General features: G+C 37.2%; 5 protein-coding genes across 6 annotated transcripts; 1 reads left to right on the top strand and 4 right to left on the bottom strand.

Moving 5' to 3' along the window:
- Positions 1-59: 59 nt before the first annotated feature.
- On the bottom strand, positions 60-5166 carry LOC110761515 (O-fucosyltransferase 2-like). The gene is made up of 10 exons (XM_021963999.2): positions 4206-5166; positions 3350-3439; positions 3140-3239; positions 2919-2980; positions 2658-2746; positions 1861-1981; positions 1627-1770; positions 1144-1475; positions 706-946; positions 60-621 (listed from the first exon to the last, which is right to left on the bottom strand). Exons 1-10 carry the CDS (start codon positions 4659-4661, stop codon positions 304-306), a joined length of 1953 nt encoding a protein of 650 aa, XP_021819691.1. The 5' UTR covers positions 4662-5166; the 3' UTR covers positions 60-303.
- A 1201-nt stretch (positions 5167-6367) lies between these two features.
- SRF8 (STRUBBELIG-receptor family 8) lies at positions 6368-12194 on the bottom strand. Its single transcript, XM_021963981.2, has 16 exons — positions 11751-12194; positions 11144-11276; positions 10975-11046; positions 10787-10852; positions 10602-10673; positions 10439-10510; positions 10218-10289; positions 10053-10118; positions 9905-9970; positions 9510-9817; positions 8981-9237; positions 8103-8374; positions 7794-7929; positions 7572-7711; positions 7302-7458; positions 6368-7086 (listed from the first exon to the last, which is right to left on the bottom strand). The coding sequence occupies exons 1-16, from the start codon at positions 11869-11871 to the stop codon at positions 6934-6936; spliced, it is 2163 nt and encodes a 720-aa protein (XP_021819673.2). The 5' UTR covers positions 11872-12194; the 3' UTR covers positions 6368-6933.
- A 5382-nt stretch (positions 12195-17576) lies between these two features.
- Positions 17577-19035, bottom strand: LOC110761501 (splicing factor YJU2-like). Its single transcript, XM_021963984.2, has 4 exons — positions 18912-19035; positions 18492-18665; positions 18242-18310; positions 17577-18135 (listed from the first exon to the last, which is right to left on the bottom strand). The coding sequence occupies exons 1-4, from the start codon at positions 19005-19007 to the stop codon at positions 18043-18045; spliced, it is 432 nt and encodes a 143-aa protein (XP_021819676.2). The 5' UTR covers positions 19008-19035; the 3' UTR covers positions 17577-18042.
- Positions 19036-20186: 1151 nt separating this feature from the next.
- Positions 20187-24065, top strand: LOC110761498 (malonyl-CoA decarboxylase family protein). 2 transcript variants are annotated; one of them, XM_021963982.2, is made up of 16 exons: positions 20188-20383; positions 20470-20585; positions 20654-20744; positions 20838-20967; positions 21061-21244; positions 21326-21470; positions 21553-21643; positions 21814-21872; positions 21975-22052; positions 22197-22280; positions 22405-22586; positions 22664-22792; positions 23029-23101; positions 23379-23464; positions 23568-23652; positions 23787-24065. In XM_021963982.2, exons 1-16 carry the CDS (start codon positions 20300-20302, stop codon positions 23817-23819), a joined length of 1650 nt encoding a protein of 549 aa, XP_021819674.1. In that variant the 5' UTR covers positions 20188-20299; the 3' UTR covers positions 23820-24065. The 2 variants fall into 2 exon arrangements, with proteins under 2 accessions (XP_088107779.1, XP_021819674.1); XM_088251653.1 differs by lacking the exon at positions 23787-24065 and having other exon boundaries at positions 20187-20383; positions 23568-23691.
- Positions 24002-25547, bottom strand: RBCX1 (Chaperonin-like RbcX protein). Its single transcript, XM_021963983.2, has 6 exons — positions 25227-25547; positions 25010-25104; positions 24769-24886; positions 24652-24668; positions 24473-24535; positions 24002-24380 (listed from the first exon to the last, which is right to left on the bottom strand). Exons 1-6 carry the CDS (start codon positions 25384-25386, stop codon positions 24303-24305), a joined length of 531 nt encoding a protein of 176 aa, XP_021819675.1. The 5' UTR covers positions 25387-25547; the 3' UTR covers positions 24002-24302.
- Positions 25548-25678: the final 131 nt, after the last annotated feature.

Genomic DNA, 25678 nt, shown 5'->3' with positions numbered 1-25678 from the left:
CGCACGACTAAATTGGAGAAAGTCCCTTTTCTTTTCAAATAACAGGGACCCATGATAAGTAAAGTCCAAAAAGATTTGATGAATGGTATTTGAATGATTTAGATTATGATTGGAACAATGGTTAGAATACAAAGCATGATGAAGATTCCATATTACAATTGAATTAGAAACAAGGTGAACACTCATGTGGCACCACCTCCCCATTGTTAGTCCTGGCCGTTCCGATTCGTCGGGTCAAAGACTCAGATACGCTAAGTCATCAAAAAGAGCATGACACAACTGAAGGCAGGCATGAAAAAATAATCAGGTGGTTATTGTCATGTTACACATACACTCGTCACACCGTGGATACCTATACACACTCCTTGCCTTGGGCCTTGGTTGGACATGTTTGGTTTGTCTAACTGCCTTTCTAATTCTCTGCTCGAACACACGCCATTCAATAGTGGAGTTCTTCATAAAGATGCTGGCAAGCCTGCGTTTGTTTGGTCGTATCGTTGGCATTCTTCCTCCACCATAGTATATTCGATAACCAGATACCAAGGACGATAACTGACTTCCTGAATCAGTCATGGAAAATGCATCGGCAGCAGTGCAGCCTATGAAGTCCAGTGCTGCTAACTACAGAAGGAACTGAATTAGTCATGTAAAAGCTGCAGTAAAATTGAAATGGAATAATCTTAACGTTTGACAGCATCTTATTACCTGGGATGAAAAATTCATGAAAGGTTCAAGTTCAGTCAGTGTAAGCAAATTTTCTTTAGTCACCAATTTAGGATACAAGCTCGTCAAAGCATTCATCCTTGATCTCCCTCCATATAATTGTGAACCTGCCACAAATATATGTGTCTTACGGTTGAAACCAAGAGCAGCAAGCATAAGTACTGCTTCTTCAGGTGTTAAAGGACATAAGCCTTCTTCCCTGAGCTCTGCAGGAGTAGGCAGCCTGAAACGCGTAGGAAACTTTGATAAGACCATAAAATTCAATCTCGTTGATCAGCTAAAAAGCATGTGTAAAATGCTAAGTGCAAGAACAGAAACCCTTAAACCAAATGGGCTTCTCTCATTCTACCATTAATATCATATTATGATATTATGAACTAGCAAAAAATAAGTACACCAACCAAATGATATACTGCATACATTGTAGTCTTCTTGAGAACTGTCAATGCAGGGAAATGGATTTCACGATATGCTTCCAACTCCTTTCTCTCTTCTTCACCTCCACCAAACTCACACAAAGAATGAGCTACCATGTCTATTTCAAACCTCAGGTGTAAAGCGAGATATCTGGAAGCTTTCTTAGAATGACTTTTATCTTTCTTGATTCGTTTTGCATATGAACCAACCAGATAACGATCCAGAGGTCCAGGGTGACCTTCATTTTGACGCAGTCTTTGAAGAAGTAAAGCACCAACTTCTTGTATCTTCGGGACAAATTGAAGAGCATAAAAATTACATCTGCATCGAAGTCTCTAGATGAAGTTCCTCAATTAGGAAGAGTGGAAAAAGAAAAATGGTATGCAAGCAACAAAGTGAAACTGGGGGAGGAAGAGGATGAAAATCCACTAAAAATTTCCTAGCCAGAAACTCTTAAAGGTAGGGTTTTAGAAGCTTATTGTGTACCTGCAACTGAAATGGTATTGGATCAAATGCCAAGCGATGCCCAAATCCAAGAAAATGTACAACTCCGTTCTTAAGTAGAATAGGGACAATGTTTTTTAAGTAAAAACTTGGCTTTGCCTCTTTGGGGATGTCTGCATCTGTCACCTGGAACAAATTGTAACAAGTAGAAACATACTCATCACGGAAGCAAACACTTTGATGGTTAAGAATATTTAATTTCACTCAGGGACTTACAACACTACCAATTGCTTCCAAATCTAGTGACTGTAGCTCCTTAGGGAGTTCCTTCACTATCCGAATATCAGGAGTCAAGTATTTAATAAAATGCTCCTCCTGATAGATATCGCCGAATTGACTATGAAATCATACAACTTGTTGTCATTAATTTTAAAGGCAAAAATATGAGATTAACAAAAATTAAAAATAAATCACTAGTTATACATGAAGTTAGTATAATCAACACATTATTATTATTATTTCAAAGGAAAACAATAAGTCATCACAAACGCCAAAGCCACTAATAAAACAATTTTTTTTTTTTAAATAAAAAAAGTTGAAAAGAAAATGACTAAAGAAAAATGATAATGGAGATGTCCCAAATAACGCATGATGAAAAGTCAACAGTAAGAAATTACAAAACGCCAAAGCCACTAATAAAACAATTATATTAATTTTTTTTTTTTTAAAACCTAAAGTAAAATTATAATGGAGATATCCCAAATAACTGGGGCACATGAAAGCATTTGGAGCTAGAAACTTTCATTTCATACCCAGCAGACCAGGAAAAGCAATTAATTATTTGAAGAACGCACAAATGAATATTATTATTCTAACCATGGTCAATATGAATATGAATATGAATAATGAAGCAATTATTAGAATCAACCCCAACAACCCTCCAACCCATTCAAGTTTTGAATCCAGAAGTTAAATGCAGCTTTCTCTTATTACAAAACTGACATAAACCATACGCACAAGAAACAAAGAAAAATTCTTGAGTGGAAAAAAAGAAGAAGGAAGAAATAGGTCACCTCACATCTCTCCATATACTGCTATACAAAAATTTGGGAACAACCAGGGTTGAATTGAGTAATCGTGCAACAGTGACAGCATTGCAAACCTGTAGCCAAATAAAATACTATTAGGTAAAGAAATAGAACTCACATCAAAATAAGGCCCCATAGAACCACATTCTATGTTTATGTTTCCTAAGTTATGACTCGGTGCAAGTTCATAGAATTTGCACACAAGTAATCCTAAAAACAGCTGTGAGTGCCTCAAGCATCACTTACAGCTACTCGCTGCTGGTTCATTCCACCGTTTGCAGTGACCAAAATGTATCCATTCTTTCCCTCTATAACGTACCACAGAAAATGAATGTTAGAGCCAGCTTAATCCATTAGTTTTGCAATCTTTAAAATGCATAGATAAGGACTTGCATGAAATATGTGCTTCCATCCACACTTACATGAGAGAGGGAGAGAGAGAGAGAGAGAGAGAGAGAGAGAGATACCATTAGGTTCCCAGCTCCGTTGGTCAGCACAAGGTTTCCAAGAAGAAGCAGGAACAAATGGCTCCAGCCACAAATCTTTCGGCTCAGGTTTATTCAGTCCCTGCATCATATCAATGAATCAGCCACAACAAGTGATTAGAACGAGACATCATCAATTAATGCCTGCCTTAACTAACTAATCTGAAATTCCAGTTAACCAGAGGAGAGTACCTCTGCCAACGCATGCGCAGCTAAATCCAACATCCTTCCGTAATTACCTTTCCATGCCTTTTTTTCTTTACCAAGTTTTCTCCATTTTTCCTGCAAACATACCAAGTAAGAGCCAAAAAGGAAAATCTTAGGATCCGTAATGTTTCATTTTCAATTTTTCTTTTTATTTTTAATTAAATATAGGAAAGGAAAAATGAGAAAATAGTGAGAAGAAAGAGTATAGATGTGATGTGAGGGAAAGATAAGAAAATGTACATGGTATAGTTCATAAAATAAAAACCAAAAATAATTTTACATGTATTTCTTAGTTTTAGTTTTGTGTATTCTCCCTCATTTCTTCCTCGCATCTCTCATATCTCACCTCCCTCCCTCATTTCTCTCATGTATTTTCCTCTATCTCTTAAACTTTTTATAAAATTTAAATATCAAAAAAGGGTCTGAAAACCAAAAACTTACCGTAACTTAAACTGGCCCTTAACAATTTCATTCCGACATCAACTCATGTACATAATATTAGGGATATTAGTTTGAACCTTTTGACAGAACATGACCAATCAAATCTGACGGCAACTCTATTTCCATGAACAATCTTATTGCAATTACAGCAAGTCACGCTTGACAGTTTGATAACCTGAAGGCTATACTTAGCAAAATCACCATCCTTTATTGAGGCAATAATGAAAAGGCATATGTTTCTTTGATATAATCTACAATTCTGTTCTTTCTCAAATACCTGAATCACATTGACTAACCAAATTGCAAAGCAATCGATCATACCTCAATGAAAAATATACCTCAAATTCAATAGTTTAGAGTTGAACCAAGAAAATTTTAAACTTTCCCAACATGCACATACCCGAATAGTAACCGATACCGAAGCCACAGACGAATTCCCGGAAAATCCAGATTCAGAATGGAGCCCATGATCTTGTAGCCGTAAAAGCATAACCCAATTCATCAAGAAAAACAAAACCAATAATCCAATCACACCCACAACAAACTTTACTCGCTTTCTGCTATACCAAGCCCTCCCTACTTTCCTCTTGGCCCTCCTCTGCATCTTCAGCTCCTTATCGAACCCCAAAAACAACGGCGTATATTGTGAATCACACGTGTCCGAGTTGGCGAATCGAGTGGGGCCGAGTCGCGGCGAGTTACCAGGTGAGGATTGGCGGCTCCTCGGAGTGGTGGAGCCAGAGCCGGAGCGGTAATGCAACAGGCTGGGATAGGAGGTGTTGGGGTCGGGCTGAGCTGAAGGTCCATCTTCTTCTTCTTCTGAGACTGGTTTAACTTGAATGGCGTTTAAGGACATTGATTTGTGCTCGGCTCCTCTGGATTTGGCCCCAAGAGCTGAGAGAGAGAGCCTGAGGAAGAAACGCTAAGAAGCCGGAAGCGTAACGAGTGCGATAAGTCTGCTCTTCGGGTCCTATTGCTAAAATTAATGTCCGCAAATTGCAACAAATGGAAGAACGAATTGGAGTTGTCCAACCAGGACTTTGCCGTTTTCTATTTTGATTTTCTTGTCTGTATTCTTGAAGATTGTCTGCGGTCGAGTTTAGGATAGCAATTTCGCAATGGCCAATGAGATTAGCTTTTAAAAACTTAGACATTTTTTAAAAGGGTAAATGGTCGAAAACCCCCCTGGACTATTTGGCTTGTCGAAATGTCCACCCTGAATTTTTTTTCAGCCAATTTAGCACTCAGATTATTTTAAATGGTCAATTTAGCCCCTGACGTTAGTTGTCATGCAATTTCATCCAATTTTCTGTCTAAAAGTCACATGGAAGGCACATGACTCACTGTTTAATTAAAATTTAATTTTTTAAGTTTAAAATAATTAAATTTTAAATCACTTCATCCGCTGTTTCTTTTTCAATTTCTTTTTAAATTTTAAATCACTTCACTTCACTTAATTTTTGCAATTTCTTTTTCCTTTTTCATACCTTGCTCCAAAGCTGGATCCATTTTCATCCGCATCATCAACCACTAGATTAGCAAGGTTATGAAATAAATAGGATTTTTTTTCAAAATCAACAACTACAGCATCGAGACTTTTATCTCCATAAAATCGTTGAATACCTAAGTTCTGCACGCAGTGCAGACGACAAGGTTGAACCCAAGCCTTCTTCAAGCCCATCTCCGACGCCGCCTCTCCCTCCTCCACCAAGTGCCACACCAAGTTCTCCGTCATCGGCGTCGGCAACTTGGTTATGGCCTTCGCCCAAACCAATCCTCACCCAGACCAAACTCGAGAAGCTCTGCGGCGAGATGCTCGACCTCCAGCACGCTGCCGCCTTTGTCCCCCTCACCAAGATCATAGCCGACGTCGACTACGCCGTCACAATTGGTTCCGACCTCTGCATCGTCACCGCTAGTGGCGCCAGATCCTCAGCTAGTCCAAGCTCAACCTGCTCCACCGGAACGTCGGCCTCTTCCGCCATTAGCGCCAGATCCTCAGCTAGTCCAATATATTGATACTCATAAACCAAAAAAAACTGAGAAATTTCATATCAAAACCCACCATTAGAGAAGCAAACAGAGAAAACATCACCATCTATGAAGAAAACCCAGAAAATAGGTTTTTGGAAAAATAGATCTAAGTTTAGCCTATTTTTTGTTTTCACATTTTTTTTTAATTTTTATTAATATTGTACTTTGTAAAATGACAAATTTACCCTTGTAATTGACGGAAAATTGGATGGAAGTGTAGAAACTTGACGGTAGGTGTTAAATTGGCGATTAAATTTAATACGAAGGCTAAATTGGCTGAAAAAAAAATTCAGGGTGGACATTTCGACAAGCCAAATAGTCTAGGGGGGTTTTCAACCATTTACCCTTTTTAAAAAAAGGTTTCTATTATTATCCTTATCAATTCGAATTATAACTGACTTTATTTTGGCTGCTGATTATAATTGAATTTTGAAGGTTTCTATCGTAACTCATAATTTAATTTACAATTATTTACTTTTCATGCAGACTATTTCAACATCAAATACGCCATCATGTGAGTGTACTACATCATCAATCACATTTTGCATTGCCTCTAGTTTCTATCGCATAAAATGAAAGAAAATAAGAAGTTGATTTACATGGCTTTCAGAAATATAAATCTGCCGAAACAAGATAAAATTATCTGCCAAGTTCCAGCAGGCATCTGACCCAAATTCTATCAGAATATTTGCAACTATTTGCATTGCATTGCATTGTTTGACAGTGATTTTCAGGCTTCTTATTATGTGCAAATAACTCTATGAATCATAATTACATATATTTTTCATCTAAGTTTAGTACATATCGCATGTTCCTCTCCGCTTCTGTGTGTTTTATCCAAACCCTGGCCTCTGTATATAAAACTGCAAATATCTTGAAACTATGTGCTTCAGCCATCCCTCACCTCCACACATGGTAGCTAGTACATGAAACAGCAAATACCAGCACGTTTAAGATGGCTGCGATGACACCACACCCAAGTGGTGTGGTTGAAAAGGCACTTGTCTCCTTCACTACGGTTGGGTTCGAATCTGCTAGAATCTTTCCCAGCAGAAGAAAGCAGGCAAAAAGGGAAAAAAGGATGGCAGGGACACTTAAAATGACATGTCAATTGCTTCATGATCAGGAGTCTTGTATGAAAAACCAGATTCGTCACTGGAACGTCTTTTGACCACGCTTGCTCTTTGCACTAAGCGCACCAGTGCTTGTACAACTTCAGACATGGGAGGCCGAAATTCAGGTTCCGGCTATGCAAAAAGACCAATAATGTAAATTGGTTATTATAAAAGATGAGATATGGGAATTTATTTAAGGTGACATACAAGGAATATATTTAAAGCCATTTATTTAAAGTGATTTTTGAGAATTCCCTAGTTTTTAAACCATCACTACCAAGTATTAAGCTGCTCTTAAAGGCCATAAGAGGGCAACTAATTGGTATTATCATTCATAAAGAAGTTACCTGAACACAGAGGGCAATGATGTCAGCAAAACGTGAAAGAGACTTCGCAGGATACATGCCATTTAGTGCAGGATCAACCATTTTTGCTAGGGCATCTATATCATGGAGTTGGGGAGTAGCCCATCTCACAAGGGATTGTTCTGACCTCACTCTTGAACTAAAAAAGTAGAAAAATTTGAGGAAAAAGGGAAACTATTAATCAACATTAAAATGAAATCAAGAAACTCCAGATCATAAACCTGACAATTCAGTAAAGTGGGACAGGTATACCTGTCTAGTGGCTTGCGACCAGTCAATAGCTCAAGCATCACCACCCCAAAGCTGTAGACATCACTTTTTACAGTGTACACTCCTGACAAGGCAAATTCAGGAGCACTATAACCAAATGAACCTACCATCTGAGTTGAAACCTGTGAATCATGAAGTTGAATTAATCATTTGGACAAAAGTATGAGGACTGCTCACAACCCATATTTAACTCCATCCATTTACCTGTCGCTCTGTGTTTGGCGTCAGAGCAGCTAGACCACAGTCAGATAAGTGGGGATTGAGCTCTTCATCAAGTAAAATATTTGCTGACTTGAAGTTTCTATGCACAACAGAAGGTAAGCAAACTTCGTGCAAGTACCTGGCAGGCAGAAGAGGTCTTTAACTTAAGAAGTGTTTTTGAGTAATCATTATGCACCTTTAATCCACGTGTGAGGGTGTGCAAACAGACACACCCACACAAACACACAGAGAGAGAGAGAGAGAGAGAGAGAGAGAGGCTTAAATTTCATATACGTGTAAGTTGTAACTTACTCTAAAGCTCGAGCTGTGCCAAGTGCTACCCTAACACGGGCATTCCAAGTCAGAGTATTACTGCCATCTTCAGCAAAATGAAGAATGTCATGCAAGCTCCCATTTCCTATATGCTCATAGACTAGAAGACGCTGTCCATGCTCTGCACAATATCCGGCCAGTGTAACAATGTTTGGATGCCTCAAACGCGACATATTTGAAACAGCTTCAAGAAAATTATCTTCCTCTTGTAAGGATAGTGCTGCATTGTCAATTTTCTTAATGGCCATTATCTAGTAGGAAAAATAGAAGAAAAATAGATTAGTTGATGTGCCACTAGTCCTATTTGGTACTACAGGAGAAATCAACCTCAAATAGAAGTCGGAGCTCAGGGTGCCAAAATATAGTTGACCCTAATTAGCAAGTGACGGTAAGTACAACAAGTAGGGCAAGAAGTATATGGTGGAGATAACTCCATCTATTACTATTGAAGACTGAAGTCTATATCATGGGTGACAAACTAAATTTGATCTTATTTTAACTTTTTACTTGCGTTGAGCATTTGCACATCATAAAAACTAAATAAGTAAAAGGTCATCAATATTTTGAACAATGCGACCGTTAAGATTAGTCACACTCCACACAGCAAAGACAAAAGCAAATAAAGATACATACATACATCAATGTGTGTGTGCGCGTTTGTATCATGTAGGGAGAGAGAATGAGATTCAGGACCCTTGCACAGTTCCCACCAGCTAAAAGTAATGGCAGAACCATCGATCTCTTATAATGGAAATATTTGTTACATTAGCTAATCCAACCATCACTAGTTTTAAACACGTCCATACAACATTGTTTTAAAGAAAAGGAAGAAAACAACAATACATAAACAAAGGTACCTTTCCATTAGGGAACTCTGCTCTGTATACACGACCAAGGGAACCTTCACCAACAAGAAATTCTTGACTAAAGCTATTTGTTGCTGTTTGGAGAGTAGCAACCGTATAAGGAGTAGCAGTGATAGGCGATTTTATCCTTTTTATTGATCCATTTTTATTATGTAACCTATCAACCACCAATATTTCTGCGGGTGGGGGCTTGAGATCAGTTATAGTAGCCACACTTTTTACCCTCTGCTCTTGCATCTCAGTGTTTACTGCAAAATAGAACAGGATGCAACATTGAAATGGTTAAGATGCTTAGAGAAGACCATACACCTGCAAATATAGGTAAGCTTTAGCTCTGACTTTTTGGGAAAAAAATATATGCTAGTCATTGTCAGAAAACTATCAAAACTTTTGAGTGTTGCAATAAAAAATTAATCTAGTTTTAAAGAAATCACATGCCTCTCAACTTATATTCCTGTATATTAAAAAGCCAAAGTCCAAAATTAAAGGAAAAAAATAGGGGTGGGAAAAGAGATTCTACCATTACTTGTGGGAACAGAGAGACTTCCCCCTGAAGCTCTTGCAACACGGTCCTCCCCTTTATTTTTGCGAATGCAAAAGGCAAGAGCAAGTAAGATAATGAGAGCAACAACAACAGAACCCAGAATTATCCCTACCAAAGCCCCAACTGTCAGCCCTTTTTTTGAATTGCGTGATTTTCCATCAGAACGCTCTGGATGTGTTCCAGATCCAGAATGACTGTGATTCTTATTGGATCTTCCTGGGGGAGGTGGGTTATACGGTGGCGGTGGAGGAGCAGGACCATTTTTAAAAGCATTTCCATCATAACTATTTCAATTTTTAAGGGTCAAATTAGACATGCTTAAAAAGTTGAGCACTAAATAAAGATCTGCATTGAATAAAAATGGCACTTACATGAAAGTATGAATTGAACTAAGCTCGTGTGGTATCCACCCGCTGAAATGGTTGTTGGCGACATTTCTGTTCAAGATAATGTGCATAACAAGATAAGAGTAGGTAGTAGAATCATAAATGCCAAACTAAGTAGGGAAAACACACTTACAAAGTAGTCAATGGCAAACCCGTAAGAACATTGAGAGAACCAGTCAATTGATTGTTCTGCACATAGCTGGCACAAATTGAGATGTCATTACAAGTGATAGAAAATAAATAGCATAATATTCACAAACAGAAATTTCACAAGAAATCAGCACTTCAAGAAACTCACAGGGAAGAAAGATTGGTCAATGAAGTGAAGGAATTAGGAATATCACCAGAGAAGTTGTTAAGTGATAGATCCCTGCACGGAAAAGCATAGTGGCCCATTATATGAAAAAAGTTTTCAAAAAAAGAATTCTAGACAACGCAGGCAAAATATTCATGACATCAAGCTATCAGAATGCTTATGAAAAAAATATATATATATATCGCTAGAGTAAGGTATCTTACAAGGTTGCAAGGCCCGCAAGATTAGCAAAAATGTCACCAACTGACTGGGATAGTGAATTATGGCTAACATTCCTAAGAACATGGATTTCAGAAACATGTCAGAACAGCCTCATGGAATGCATAAGAAAGTAACAATTCTTAAAGTTCAATACTGTAAACTCACAAATAACCGAGAGAAACCATGTTAGCAATGGAATAAGGTAAATTCCCAGTGAAGTTGTTCCTTGCAAGATTTCTGTGCATACATACACAAAAAAGAAAAGAAAAAATAATAATTTTGAGTATCATAGTTGGCAATGAAAACAACTTCCAAACGAAAGAAAGAATAAATTAATGAATGATCATTACAGGCTTGTAAGATTTGGAGGTAGCTGATACGGGAGTGTATCATGAAAATTGTTGTCACTCAAATCACTGAGGAACACAAAGAACTTAATATTAACAACTCAGAAAATCAATGAAAATGATAGAATTTGTTATACTCGGAAAAGTCCCCAAAAAAAATCATAAGAAAAACAGGATGATAATATTCTCACAATTTTCTCAATGACAACAGGTCAGAAAGCAAGTATCCCATAGTTCCACTGAGACCTAACCCCGAAACCTCTCTGTTATAACAACAATAAGACACATTAACAATGTCAATAAACCAGTTGAATTAATTGTATAAATTCAAAGCCGCATTTTCAAAATATAGAATCATACATTGAAACAACAGCTGAGCCCTCACAAGTTACCCCTTTCCATGATTCTCCACATGGATCACCGCCACTAATTTTCCAACCAGTTAGCTGAGAAGGACTGTTTACCGATGTGTACAAAACCTGAAGTGCTTGAACTACAAAGCAAAGAACAACACTTTTTTAAAAGCACGCAAATTTGTTGCAAAAGCTTTGCTACATGTACCCTGCATTTCTTTCCTATCTGGTAAAAGAAATCGAAATTTTGAAAAATGGGGAAGAGTATCAAGCTTAGATTCCTCTGTGCAATCAGGCCTGAGCTGAGCTTTAGCCAAGTTATGGTAAATTTCTCATTTTTCCACGAAGCAAATCAACATTAAACAGGAAAAAAGATAAAAGGCCTGTGTATCTTCATTTTCCTACTTTTTTTTCTACTCAGGAACCAAACGAGGTCTAAAGTTTTCATCTTTGAAGGAAAAAATGCATACATAGATCACAAAATCAAAAAACCCCCAAGTCAAAGTCCATTTTCTATCCAAAAATCCACATTGCCAATCAACACCACCAAATCCATAAATCAGAAGCTTCCCGGGATTAAAGCTTAAAACTTTTTTACAAAATAAAAGGCATACCATCTGAAGCATCAGTGGTGCCACTAACGAGAGGCAGAACAGCAAAGGTCGAAGCAATTAACACAAACCCAGTGAGCAAGCGAGGTACAGAGAGCCAGTGAGCGAAGTTGCGATCAGCCATTATAGCGTTTAGAAGCAGGGAGAGAGAGAGAGAGAGAGAGAGAGAGAGAGAGAGAGAGTTCAGGTGAGGCGAGGCTCATGCAATAGAACCATTGAGGCGCAGGCGAAGAAGAGGAAGAGAAAACCAAATGGTAGGGCTGCGGGTAGTGGTAGTTGGAGTAGGAGACGACCATCAGTAATAAGAGGCATTGCCATTAAAGAAAAGGGTCAGAGTCTCAGAGGGAGTGCGATGGAGATTCGAAGCTTGAGTAATTAAGAGAGACAAAAAATTAAAAAATAAAGTGCGTGTATGTCACTGTGCATACGTTGTGTCGGCGAAAAAAGGAAACGGAATTTTAAAATTTTGGAAAAATGAAAAAAATGAGATGTAAACACAGAAGAAGTAGCCAAGTAATGTATGACTCTTTTTCCGGAACGTCTCTTTCTTCTTGCTCAGTTCTCTTCTCTCACTGATTTTGGATCCTCTGCTTTTCGGCTAGGTTTTTTTGTTGTCAACTTTGCTCGGGATTTTGCCACGTGGTTGATAGGTAGATGGGTGTTCGATCGGACGTTGATGTTGCTCCGTCTAGTTAGTTGGGGAGTGGTCGAATTATTTTTGACATAACGAGTGGAAAGCGTAGAGAAAGGGGACCGGGCTTGGTAATTACACGCAACCGCAATTATATGTATCTTAAATAAGTACGTTAAACAAGATTACAAGAACAAGTCAAAACAACTTCTGAGTTGAGTTTTTGACTGATTTTTTATACCCAATCTCACTTGCTTTGATTCGACGGTAGTGCAAGTTTTATTTTAAATTCCAATTGTAAATGATTGATAAATAGTACAAATATCATATTTGGTAATTCATTAAATAATTGATGGAGCTGGATCCCCTGATTTATCTCAAATTTCATCCACAAAATAAGGATTCTCTAATTTTTCTTTCTTTTTTAAATCAATTGATAAGCAACCAGCTCAAATGCAATGTGTGCATTAAAAAAAAGGAGTTCAGTTGGTTGAACCTTGAGAAGTAAACGTGAGAAACATTAAGTGTTTTTAAAAACAATAATCATCTATATTTATTGCAATTTTAGGGGGGTGTTTTCATATGTACTTACTCTATAGTTGATGAAATAACAATATATAGATACATATCCACCCTTGGGTAGCCCAGTGATTAGGGCGAACTTGCGATTGTGGGTTTGATTCCTCATGAGAACAAATCAAGATTTAAGTGGAGGACTGTAACAGTGGGTTGATGCGCCAGTCTGGGAATCATGTGAAAGTTGTATCTGGTACTCAGGAAGGTGCAATTGGTATGGTTGTTGAGGTTGAGCAGCACGTTGTCATCATTTTATCTGATATAAGCAAGGAACATATCCGTGTGTTTGCTGATGATGTTGTGGAGAGTTCTGAGGTGACATCTAGCATCACCAGAATTAGGGCATATGAAGATCCGAGGTTTTCTAGAGGAAGGAATATTAATAGAGGTGGGCGATGGCATGATGGCTTGGTTTGGTTGGGACTAGAGAGTAAAGCTTCGACAGGGTGCCAGTTACAGTTGATCGTAATTGCGTTTCTGATAAAATATAATAGAGCGGAGTTCAAGAAGAACTCCTATATATGCGTGATCGAGCATGGAACCACCTATGAATCCACCAATGTTTGTGTTTCAATGCCATTAAAGTTATTTATTTATTTATCGGTGGTTTGTAAAGTTTGGATCATTATTTTTGAGACCGTATAAGATATGATATTGAGAATGTCGCATACTGAGAGAGATAAATACTTAGTTAAAATTATGGGAAAAATAAAAACCTAGTTAAAATGAAACATGTGTAAATTTGAGAGAAAACGACGCCACTAGCACCAAGGAATATGCAAAAATGTCCCGTTGTGAAACAGTAAAGCCGCTTACGAATTGTCCCATGCATGACTCGCCCTTCACTTTCCATTCCAGTGATGGGAAATATTATTATACAAATCCCATATTATATTCATGCTCACAATATTTTTTCTTTCTATTTTCTTTCAATTTTATCACGGGAAAGTTCACTATTAATCTCACATTATTTTGTGTGCATGCATGTGTGTGTTGCTCCACCATCAATAACATAAGCCGACATTGGCATTTACTTTGGTCATTGGATATTTATTTATTTATTTATTGTCAACAATAATGATATTTTAATTTTCTAAAATTCAAAATTATTTTTTATTGGCTTCGTATTATTTACAAGTTCTTTGTGATAATCTTGTGGATTGTATTGCTGCACACAATTGTAAACCTTAGTTGTCTCCGGATATTGAGATTTTGGGAATCTTATAGGAAGTAATTAATACAACTAAAAGTGTCAATTATTTTCATGATGATCTTGCTTCTTTGTTTGTTTACCCCAACCATTGTGGTGATCTTATTTTTTTTTATTTTTATAAAAATACGATAGAATTTTATTAGATCAATAAGAATAAAGAGTACCAATGATACAGATTGTAAATGAATTTCATCAATGACATGAGCCAGCCAAATAACTTTTTTTAAAACCTCTTTTAGCCGTTATAATTTCTCAACATATAGTCCAATGACATCAAAATTAATCCCATAATCAAAAGAATTCACATTGGACGGAAAGTGGTAAAATCAAATTCCAAAAGACTTATTACACATGAGGCATGCACTGAATACAATGATGTCAATTATGCGGTGTTGTGTACCTAATCCTCTAAAAACAAAAAACAAAAAAGCATATGACATGATATGTTGAATTGAGGAAGTTCCAAAAAACCAATAATGTTTCATCTTTACAAATTTGCCCTGAGGGGGGGCATTATTATATATTATGCGAATCATGAAAAAGTTAACATTAATTGAAATGAAAAAGGTCACTTGCGAATCATGTCATGAACCTTTGCTTTTTTTTGTTTTTTTTGTTTTTTTTCCAAGTATCGCAAAAGTCCATTTTTTTAAGAATTAAGAATTTACTATTTTGTGAGGATGAAGGGAACATTATTATTGTTAGCCATCAAATATAGGGAAATTATCATTATTAAAGTGGAAAGTTATATATCGTGTGGTAAGCGTTGAAGAACCAAGGGTGACTTGTGTAGATAGACCTTCTAAATTTTATTCCAATAATGGGAAGGCAGCGAACCATCCTTGATCTACCTTAGATTCCTTCAACTTTATACATAAATTCAAACACTAAAATTTTCAATTATCATGAATTGAAATTATAAAAATCTAAATTATGTCATTTTAAAATTCTATGTAATTTTAATTTTTTTAAATTCAAACTGGAGGGTTATGTTAATTATAAATTATTTTATATTTGGTCTGAATAATTGGTTAACTCTCAGACTGCGTTTGGTTCATGGGAAAGGAATCTTGGGGATGGGAAACCAATTGCTTTCCCATGTTTGGTAAGTCAGGCATGGGAAAGCGTTGCCTAGCACATGAGAAAGTAGGAGGGAAAGTGAATCATTCCTTCCTACTTGGGTTTCACTTTCCCTTCCCATGAGAAAGTAAGACTAACTTTTTTTATGACTAATTTGTCCTTACTAATAATTCATAATTACAGTTTTTATCCAACAATTATTTGTATATATTTTTTATTTTAATAGGGATACAATTGGGAAACTAAACAAAATTTGTTTTCCATTCCTACTCAAAACAAACATGGGAAAGGAAATAAAGTGATATTTCTGGGTCACTTTCCCGGCATTACCAAACATGAGAAAGGAATCACCATTTCCCATCCCTTGGGAAATGACATGGAAAATGATTTCCCATCAAATTCATTCCGTGAACCAAACGGGGCCTTAATCGTTTTCATTCCAATGTGTTTGCATTGTTAGCCACGTTGCATTTGCATTTCCCCCCAAACTTAACTTAATAATTATTATTTGCTTTTTCTCCATTTTGTCAATACATATACAGATATGAATAAAAAGGCACGTAGTAGGGTTATACATTAGAATAATAGGTGGCTGGCAATTAGCCAAGAAAGTCGGTGATTCAGGGCCCAGCTAGCTAGCTAGCATTGTCCCATCCATCCCATCAACCAAACAAGGCCATTCATGGACTATTTTTATTTTGGTTGATTAATCAAATATGGCCCCGCGCACTTGCATCTAGCTATGGCCCTTGGCCCTTTGCACGTAGTAATCTCATTGACTATAATCCGGCACAATCCCTGGTGGTCTAGGACTCCAGGCATAATATATAAAATTTGCTTTGGATCTTTCAGCTTCTTACACCAACTTAATTTATTTTTATGCTTAGAGTTAACTCAATCTATTTTGATGCTTATAGTCATGTAATGTTAAAGGGCAACTGTCTATGCACATTTAATATAATTTAAAATTACGGAGATGAGAATTCAAATTTGAGTATAAGGTTACCATTGTGACTAATTTTAAAGGGCAATTGTCTACCCACATTTAATATAAATTACAGAAATGAGAATTCAAACTTGAATATAAAGTTACCATTGTGATTAACACGTACCTAATAAAAAGGGGAAAAAAAGGGTTTCGAGTCATACATAGCAACGGTACAAAAAGGAACAAAAGCTTAGCAATGGTATTCAATTTTTTAAGACCAAATTGAAGTAAGCAAAGAAGAGGATCCCTACCAGTTGTCGTGCATCCACTTTTGTTTGTCATTTTCTCACTCTCACTAGACTAGCCCACATGACCACCACTACCACCACCACCACCATTATTCCCAAGCTATACCCAAAAGCTAGCTACAGTCCATTGCCGACTATACACACTAAAGGCACAAGTCAACGGTCAACCACTGTGGACTTGCAACTTAAATATACATTACACATGAAGCCCGATTAAATTATACCTTGGTCCAGTCCGGTATTATAAGTTTTCTTTAAAGTCAGGAAAAAAAGTTATAAAAAAAGGACACGCCTAGGCTGAATGTTTTTTTTGTTGGAGCATATGGCATACATGTATAATCGCTTCTGTAAAAGACGAGGAACAGAATATGACACTGATAGTGAACTGGCTGCTGTAAAATTTTCTTCTTTACTAAAAGCAAGTGAAAGAAAAAGTCACGTTGATGATCTCTTAGCGCTTGGTGAAGGGCCTCAATCTTTATCAGTCAAGGAACTGTGAGGAAGCATCATAAGGGATATGAGGAGGAGGTCATTATTCCCCAACACCAACAGCACAAATGAAACCTGGAGAAAAGCTGGTACCCATTTGCGGTTCCATCATTCTACTTCATGTTTATCATTTTAGTTTTATTTACTAGTTCTCAATATTCTTACTTAAATTTGATAATTGGAGATGGCATAGTGATCATTATATATGCGAACCTCCATCTACTTAACCCACAAAATCCAACATTCTGTAAGATATATTCCTATAAATGTTAGGTGAGTTGTAATAGAGTGAAACTAAGTTATTGAAAATCAGCCTCATGTTTGAAATGAGTGTTGGGCGATGACCACGATGGGAATTAAATATGCTACAAGTAATAGTTGAACTTGAATCAAGCAATCATTCTTGGAATGTGAATGAACCCAATGTTATGGACATACATTTCCATTCCATCATCCCATGTATTGAAAACAAGATTCGAAAGAGCCATAAAGCTCCAAGGGGTATACAAGATTAGATCATCATGTATTGAAAACCAAAGTAACCAACTATAAGATATGAATAAACCAATGAGATATCCAAATTGTAGCATTGATGGAGGACGGGGAAGTGATCAATGGTAAGTAAATCTTTAATCATTATACATTACATTTTAGTCAATTGTAAGCTGTTTGAATCGGAATACCTAAACAAACATAAACAAAGGAATGTAGGAGTAGGAGATATTGCATTACTAAACCACACATCTAAAAAAATACACATATGTCTTAGCAGCGCCCTCCGTTTCTATCAACACAAAAGTCAAAATATTTCATAAACCTGCGTACATCTCAAAAATAAACACGTTAATGTACACAAGGATATCAAATAAACCAATGACAATGAAAACTAGCTAAATTAGCAGAAGCATGGAATGTAGGACCAACTTGTACATATTTTTGTTTAGGAAAGTCTTCATTCTGCTCTAAATGATCAGTCACATGCCCAAGCTTAGCAAACTACATGCATTATCACATCGATCGGCTATGAATCTGATTACAAATAATAAGGAATCTACCTTGACGGAAAACTGCTAAATCTCTCTTTTGGAATCCAAAGATTTCATGGCATCTCCCGCTTCTTCAATCTTCCTTTTCTGAATACGCTTATCTATAATTTGTTGTATCTGAAATGGAAATAAGCATGTATGATTTGAGTCATTATTTAAGAAGCAGCAGCAGCAATGTGATTAGGGAATCTGAAAACCTGATAACAAGTACAAAGGCATGTACCCTGTTAACTAAGACCTCCTCTCTTTTCTCTTGCCAGTTTGGGTCCGTGTAAGGAACCAACTTCTCTTTCTGCAAAGGAAGTTTGGATTGAGTAATTCTGATAACAGTAAAAGGCAACATAAAAGTAGAAAGACATGAAGCATGCATGCATATATATATATATATATATATATATATATATATATATATATATATATATATGTATATAGCTGTATGTATGTAGGCAGAATCTTTAGTTCCTTTCTTTTACCTCCTCAACCCTAGGGGGAAGCCAAGGGATAAAATGACTACAAAATTTCGAAGCACCGCCCTCAACAGCAAGGTGTGAATATTGTGGGTCTGTCCTTATGACTATCTCAGCCGAGCACTGGGTACAATTGAAGCAAAATCTGAATGTGTGATCCTTCCAAACCTCCCAAAACTCCTGTAAATAATGATGCAACAATTAGTAGTGTGTATCGCATGATATTTAAACCTGAAGAATTAGAAAACACCAAAGCTCTCAAAACCTAGAGGGAGAGAGAGAGCATCCACCATCAACAAAAATAAACAAACCCTAGAACTAGAACTAGAACTGAGAGAGAGCAAGACGAGAGATGAACTGGCCAATTAAAGCTTCAAAACACGAACAAGATTAAGATTAAAGAAGAAGAATAAGCCAAGTAAGTACCTCGCCGAGGGCTTCTTCTTTGCGGGAATTCAACTTGGTGCCTTTGGCCATGACAATGCTACAAGCAGTGCAGCGAGTGCTCGAGGGAAGCATCATCACAACATTCTCAATCGGCGGGTTCTTACGCTGGGCAGCTACACTGTTAAATATTCGAAAATATTAAAATAGTATCGCCGCGCGGCTATACTATTTAAATATTCGAATATATTAAAAGGGTATGGCCGCGCGGCTATACGTTTTGAATATAGGCCTTTAATTTTAGTCGGCCCGGATCCAGGAAGATAGAGCAACAGCCCAAGCCAGCTCAAGAGAAGTTAGGTAACAACGTATAGCCGTGCGGCTATACTATTAAAATATTCGAATATATTAACAAATTATAGCCGCACGGCTACACTATTAAAATTTTAGAATGTATGAGCAACGTATAGCCGAACGGCTATAGTATTTCAAAAATTCTTTAGAAGATTTGTTCTCATTAACACATAAATCATAAAAAACATATGGAATGAAGCATTGCACTTGTGTTTTCGGGTTAATGTTCAGACAGAAACTGAACGGCAAATTGATAAACTTGGGCGCAAAGAGGAAAAGCGACAAAGACGACGAACAGAATATGACACTGATAGTGAACTGGCTGCTGTAAAATTTTCTTCTTTACTACAAGCAAGTGAAAGAAAAAGTCATGTTGATGATCTCTCAGCACTTGGTGAAGGGCCTCAATCTTTTATCAGTCAAGGTACTGTGAGGAAGCATCAGCACAAATGAAACCTGTAGAAAAGCTGGTACCCATTTGCAGTTCCATCATTCTACTTTATGTTTATCATTTTAGTTTTAATTACTGGTTCTCAGTATTCTTACTTAAATTTGATAATTGGAGATGACTTAATAGGAAATGCACAAGTGGACCCCATAACACTGAAATACTAGACATGATTTTTTCTTTCTTTCCGTGATCAATAGGAATTGCAGAATTTATCATACAAAACAAGCGAAGAAAGCATGAACAAGGTATAGCCGCTCGGCTATACTGTTAAATATTCGAAAATATTAAAATAGTAAAGCCGCGCGGCTGTACACGAATATATTAAAAGATTATAGCCGCCCGGCCTTACTATTTAAATATAGGCCTTTAATTTTAGTAGGCCCGGATCCAAGGAAAATAGAGCAACAGCCCAAGCCAGCTTAAAGAGAAGTTAGGTAATTTCGTAATTTCAAAGAGACTGAGGGGCCTTGAGGTATGAGGGCGTCGTCAAGAAAAGTTTACTTGGTTGTGCGGCTGGCGGGTGTGGAAAATGAAGCGCCACCAGACAAGAGACAAAAGTGAGAGTCCGAGAGACTGAGAATTGAATCTTACATTTACTATAAAAATCGAACTTGGAAAATTAAACATGAACAAGAAAGGGTTGGCCATTTTGTTGCGAACCAGAATGAGGCCCAACGACGCCAGAGACCTCGCTCGCTCTCCTCTCGCCGTAAGGATATTCAATTTTCGTAGTCCGCGTTTGGATTACGAAGAAATTTCTTATGGATTTGGATAGTGTTGATGTTTTTGCAACAGAACCTGGTTAACCAAACGCTGCCCAATACCGATGGAAGCCAATCAAGTGGACGACTGGTGCAAGGTGCTCCACAACAACGAAACGAAAAGCTCAATGCCTCGAGCAACAATGAGAGGTAATTATTATTATTTATTTATTTATTTTAATTCCTATCAAAGCATGAATTTAAATGTTCTTCTTTAGGGATTTTGAAGTTGTACGTGAGTCCATGCACTCGGCGATTTCACTGAGCAAAACCGAAATCTTAGACTCTGTACTGAATGATTTCTCGGAGGTTGGTGCTTAATCGTATTGGGACGATGAAATTCCTGATTGTATTTGATGTTTTTGATAAGAAAATTCCTTATTTTATTCTTAATTAATGTAGGGATATTTTAGCCTCTCTTATGAGAATCGTCGAAAATTACTCGAACTACTTGCCAAGGAGTATGATCTTAACAGGACACAAGTTCGCGATTTGATAAAGCAATATTTGGGACTTGAGCTTCCTGGTGGCAGTAAGTTGTGTGTTGATTTATTTTAGTTGTTCTTTACATGTTGCACTTGGTCTTTTGTGAGTTTGAGTTGGTTTGTCAATCCGACATCTTTAGGTGACAATGCTCCCTCAACTGGCATTGAAGATGAGGCTTGTCTTTCTGCTTTCTATCGTATTGAGCGAAATCTAAGACATGCTCTCAAGCCGGCGTACGAAGTTCTATTTGAGCGGCTGAACACGCATCCCGGCGGGTTGAAGTTCTTATCCATTCTTCGAGCTGATATTCTATCCATTCTCGCGTAAGGTTACACTTACAACTATTACAACGTTAAGAATGAAATCAGACCCCAGGATGAATTGCTATTTTTGCATATTCTCAGAGAGGAAAATATTGTGTCACTGCGAGCATTGGATTCCTACTTAAAGGAAAAACTTAGTACGTGGCTTAGCCCTGCTACATTAGAGCTTCACCAGATCACATGGGATGATCCAGCCTCTTTGCTGGAAAAAATTGTGGCTTATGAGGTACACAATCTTCCTTGTCTCGTAACAAATTTAGGTATATTATATGTATGTAACCTTGATGTCGTCCTATTATATTGTTTAGGCAGTGCACCCAATTAGCAATCTTATAGATCTCAAGAGAAGGCTGGGACTCGGTCGCCGTTGTTTTGGATATTTACATCCAGCAATACCTGGTATTCTATTATTGTTGTCTCTTTGGTAATTTTTGATGTCACCTAAGAGCAATATTATGGTTATTCAGTAGATAATATGTTTGATCATGTGGCCGTTCATTGTAATGGTTTGGAATACATACTAGAATGATTATTATGTTGTATATGTTTTTACTATTTTCTTCTTTTAGGTGAACCGCTTATTTTCATTGAAGTTGCACTCATGAAGAATGTGGCTCAAACGGTACAGGTCAGTTTTATTTCAGCTTATTAGACTGTTCTTCTTCTTCTTCTTTTCTTTCTCCTTTTTGTTTTCTGGTCAATGGTCATGTAGTTAATATCAGTATGACAGGAAGTTTTGTGGGATGACCCTCCTAGTCCCGAATGTGAGGCTACAAGCGCTTTGTTTTACTCCATATCATCAACTCAGGTGTGCATATTGTTACATTAATTATTATTTCTAGAATTTAAATAACCTTCAACTCTTTGTTTCCTTTTTGAAAGGGAATATTGACCTCTTATCTTCGGTTTTTTGCTACCATTGCTTGATCTGAATACTGAAAAAATTCCACAGCCTGGCTTACAAGGGATCAACCTGGGAAGGTTTCTAATCAAACGCGTGATCACACTTGTGAAAAGAGAAATGATAAATATTTCTGTAAGTGCTTCAGTCTCTCTCTTTTAAAAATTTGAGGATATATAAATTAATCATACTTTTCTGTCTAAGTCTTGCTCATAGATTTGCTCTCTGACACATGGCCTTTTCTTCCCTTTAAAATCAGACATTTGCGACTCTCAGCCCCATCCCAGGGTACATGCAGTGGCTCCTATCTAAGCTGGCTTCTCAATCAAAACTTTCTGAAGGTGAAGACATACAACATTCGCCAGCTGATACATCTGGTTCTACGTTTTGGGAGAACATACTTGAACCAGAAGAGGAAAGAGCACTGATGGATGCTTCTGTGTAAGCTTCATACTGTAATTGGCAAGTTACTTTAGCATCTAGAGAGTAGCATACTTAATAACATTTTAAACTTTCAGGGAATTCACTTCTGGGAAAAACAGCATGGAAGTGTTGTTCAATTTATTGACTTCATCAAATCATGAGTGGACAAGTTCTGATAAATTGCTTTCAGCGTTAAAACCCCCTCTAATGCGACTGTGTGCCAGGTATATTAGTATTCTAATAAAACTAGTTATTAAGTGCATTTTTCTCTCCTCTTTTTTCCCCCAAAACTGGTAAAAATGGAGACGACGGCTCTGTTGTAGTATGAAACAGCTAAGAGTGAATATTGTGTAATTGGCGATTACATCATACAAATTGCTTTTGTAATTTTGCACAAGCTTGTGTTCTATGTTATTCCGTCTGAAACACAGTTAACTAATTCTTGTTCCTTTGCCTCTAGGTACCTTCTGCAAGAGAAAAAGAGAGGAAAAGCTCTGGATTCTGTTGCAAATTTTCACTTACAAAATGGAGCTGTACGTCTTTTAACTCAAGTTTGCAGAACAGTTGGTTAACTTTTCCTCCTATGGGCCTTTATAATTGTTGTTGTATAATATGATGGATTGGGTAAAACACCTAAGATGCATAGATCAATTATGTTGCTTCTTCTATGTAATTCTCAGAACAAGAAAGAAATTTTTTTCAACAGCTAGAAATGAGTTGTTCGATACGTTAGGTGAATTAAAAGAAAGTATGTTTCAAAAGTGCGGGAAGTTTGATATGCTAAGTCTGAGTTTTGTTACTGTGGAGCAGATGGTTGAAAGAATAAATTGGATGGCAGATCGGTCAGAGAAAGGCCTTAATCAAAGCGGAGGTATCATGGTGAACTATGTTTACAGGTAACCAGAACCAGCTTTTTCTTTTTTGCTCACTGCTTCACTGATGAAGCATATCTCTATTTAATATCACCTATTGAATGGTTTAATTGGTCTATGCTTGGAGATTGGAGAAAATTGAAGACTATGCTCAGTCATATTTCAGTACGGGGCATATCCATACTTCTAGCGATCTAAGCCGTTATGTTGAGGTAATTAGTTATGTACAGAAGTGACACCTTGATGTATTAGTTACCATCAAACATGCCTTACACATTCATGTGCAAAAAACATACGCCTAGGATCTACGAACTCACATGTATTCTGGATGTCATTTTGGTTGCAGCCATTGGAGGAACCTCAAGTGACAACATTCTAGGCGGGTTGCAATTCAATGTATGTATCTCCTTACTGGTAATTTGGTGGTTCTCTGTAATGGAAAACCATTGTTTATAAATTTGTGTACAGAGATTGTTATAAAGCCGTTAAAATGTTTGCTGTCTCCGCTGATGGTTTTCTTCGATTCTTGTCACGGAGATCGTGCCATAATATAGATTGTAATTCAAGATTGTAGGCAGGCAGTTATATATAATGAAATAAGTAAGGTATTACATCTGGTTTGAAAGCATCTCTAACCACATACATTTTGTACCAAACTGGATGTTCATCTTCATGCCGAACTTGCTTGAGTTAACCGTTCTTCATCTTTAGTATACTGTGTTTCTTTATAGATCCTGATGAAGGCTCTAAGGGGAAGGATGCTCAATGTAAACTTTATAATATGGAGCCCAATTTGTTTTACATATATAATACTAACATTAACTTGACATTGCTTGGAAATTGGATTGGGATTGGTCACTTCTCACTTCCCTTCACCTTCCACATGACTTATTTCTAAGACATAATCTCTCATGAGTCTCGTGTTGGATTCATCCACCATCTGAAAACACGATGCCACACAACCAGATGAGAACCATAAAACGAGTAGCTTGAAAATTTAATTTAATTATGTTATTTATAAAAAAAGCCGACCTTGAAAGCTAATCGCTTTAAGTTGTCCCACTCGAAATCATTTTTACAATATGCAGATCGAACCTAGACACAAATCGCATCATGTTCAATTTGTCAAAGTCAACAAGTTAAGTCAGTAGACAAAATATATAATAATAAAATAAATATTCAAATTGACCTTCACAAGAGAAGAGACTGACCTCTAAGATGCGCAAAGCTGCCATGTGGATGCCATAGGATAAGATAATAAGTCCAATGTAGCTAATCAGAAATAAGGGCACACAAAAAAACAATTTAATGAAATGAAATGAACATACCAAGAGCGTTATGCCTTGAAGATTCACGCATCAAGTTGGCACAGAATTGGTCTCCATCGTTCAACGAGTTTTTACTCAAAAATTCCATCATCTCTTCATATGCCTCGGGGTTGTAACTCTGCTCTGGGAATTTACTCTTGTTAACAGATTTATTTATATATTATTCAGCAGAAAACACAAACAGACGATGAGACGACTGAGAATTTAAAGCAAGATATATGGAAGAAAAAAAGAACAGAACCTCAAGCTGTGCAGTGACAATCCTAACTGCAATATAAGTGAAGAAACTATGGAGGTTGTTGGCTGCTTTTGCTTCTGGCGATGCTTCTCCAAATCCTGCATATCATAATTAAACAACTTCCAACTTTTCATACCAGAATGAAACACTAACAAGTCACAAATATAGGTGCAGTGCAGAGGGAGTTTTACTCTGTAATTACTGAAACTACCCTACCCACCAGGGACATACATCTTTTGGCAGTGTAGACGACTGGGCAGAGAGGTTCTTCTTGGTTTGGATGGCCCACAAGGAGGACAAGCTAATTTGCTTCTGTTGGGTTTATGTGGGAAGAAACGAGGGACCTGAGAGAGTGGGAGCATTGTTGCAGAGGCTTCCATGGATAACTCTGAGAGAGAGAGAGAGAGAGAGAGAGAGAGAGAGAGCAGAGTGAGCTGGGATTTCTAAAATGAAACGGAGCTTATGTTTGAATTCAGTCCAAATATTTTTTTCCCAGTAAAAGAAAAACAAAATCTTCAAGCTCCACAAGTCCAAGTCCAAACTGTCCCAAAAATATCTATGATCTTACCTTGAAAGCAAGGGGGAGTTTTGAGAAGATATCCATTTGTGGAACCCACCAGCTGTTTCTGGAGCTCCAATTTCTAATTCAGTAGATCCGAACAACTTCAATTC

Source organism: Prunus avium, chromosome 4 (assembly GCF_965620075.1).
Source record: "Prunus avium chromosome 4, drPruAviu1.hap1.1, whole genome shotgun sequence".
NCBI classification, from domain to species: Eukaryota; Viridiplantae; Streptophyta; class Magnoliopsida; order Rosales; family Rosaceae; genus Prunus; species Prunus avium.
This window is presented reverse-complemented; position numbering and strand designations above follow the sequence as displayed.

Bases quoted from the DNA above. Each gene is read 5' to 3' on its own strand.
- LOC110761515 (XM_021963999.2), bottom strand. From the start codon at position 4,661: ATGTCCTTAAACGCCATTCAAGTTAAACCAGTCTCAGAAGAAGAAGAA. The intron at 1,982-2,657 runs GTGACCTATTTC...ATGATTTCATAG, and splicing joins AGTATATGGAGAGATGTGAG to TCAATTCGGCGATATCTATC. The intron at 947-1,143 runs GTATGCAGTATA...TACGCGTTTCAG, and splicing joins GTTCTCAAGAAGACTACAAT to GCTGCCTACTCCTGCAGAGC.
- SRF8 (XM_021963981.2), bottom strand. From the start codon at position 11,871: ATGGCTGATCGCAACTTCGCTCACTGGCTCTCTGTACCTCGCTTGCTC. The intron at 8,375-8,980 runs GTACCTTTGTTT...TTTTCCTACTAG, and splicing joins CAGAGTTCCCTAATGGAAAG to ATAATGGCCATTAAGAAAAT. The intron at 7,930-8,102 runs GTAAGTTACAAC...TCTGCCTGCCAG, and splicing joins GGCACAGCTCGAGCTTTAGA to GTACTTGCACGAAGTTTGCT.
- LOC110761498 (XM_021963982.2), top strand. From the start codon at position 20,300: ATGAACAAGAAAGGGTTGGCCATTTTGTTGCGAACCAGAATGAGGCCC. The intron at 21,873-21,974 runs GTCAGTTTTATT...TCAGTATGACAG, and splicing joins ATGTGGCTCAAACGGTACAG to GAAGTTTTGTGGGATGACCC. The intron at 22,281-22,404 runs GTAAGTGCTTCA...CTTTAAAATCAG, and splicing joins GAGAAATGATAAATATTTCT to ACATTTGCGACTCTCAGCCC.
- LOC110761501 (XM_021963984.2), bottom strand. From the start codon at position 19,007: ATGATGCTTCCCTCGAGCACTCGCTGCACTGCTTGTAGCATTGTCATG. The intron at 18,666-18,911 runs GTACTTACTTGG...CATTATTTACAG, and splicing joins AAGAAGAAGCCCTCGGCGAG to GAGTTTTGGGAGGTTTGGAA. The intron at 18,311-18,491 runs GTAAAAGAAAGG...CTTCCTTTGCAG, and splicing joins TTCCCCCTAGGGTTGAGGAG to AAAGAGAAGTTGGTTCCTTA.
- RBCX1 (XM_021963983.2), bottom strand. From the start codon at position 25,386: ATGGAAGCCTCTGCAACAATGCTCCCACTCTCTCAGGTCCCTCGTTTC. The intron at 25,105-25,226 runs GTGGGTAGGGTA...TATGATATGCAG, and splicing joins CCAAAAGATGTATGTCCCTG to GATTTGGAGAAGCATCGCCA. The intron at 24,887-25,009 runs GTTCTGTTCTTT...TTCCCAGAGCAG, and splicing joins TTGTCACTGCACAGCTTGAG to AGTTACAACCCCGAGGCATA.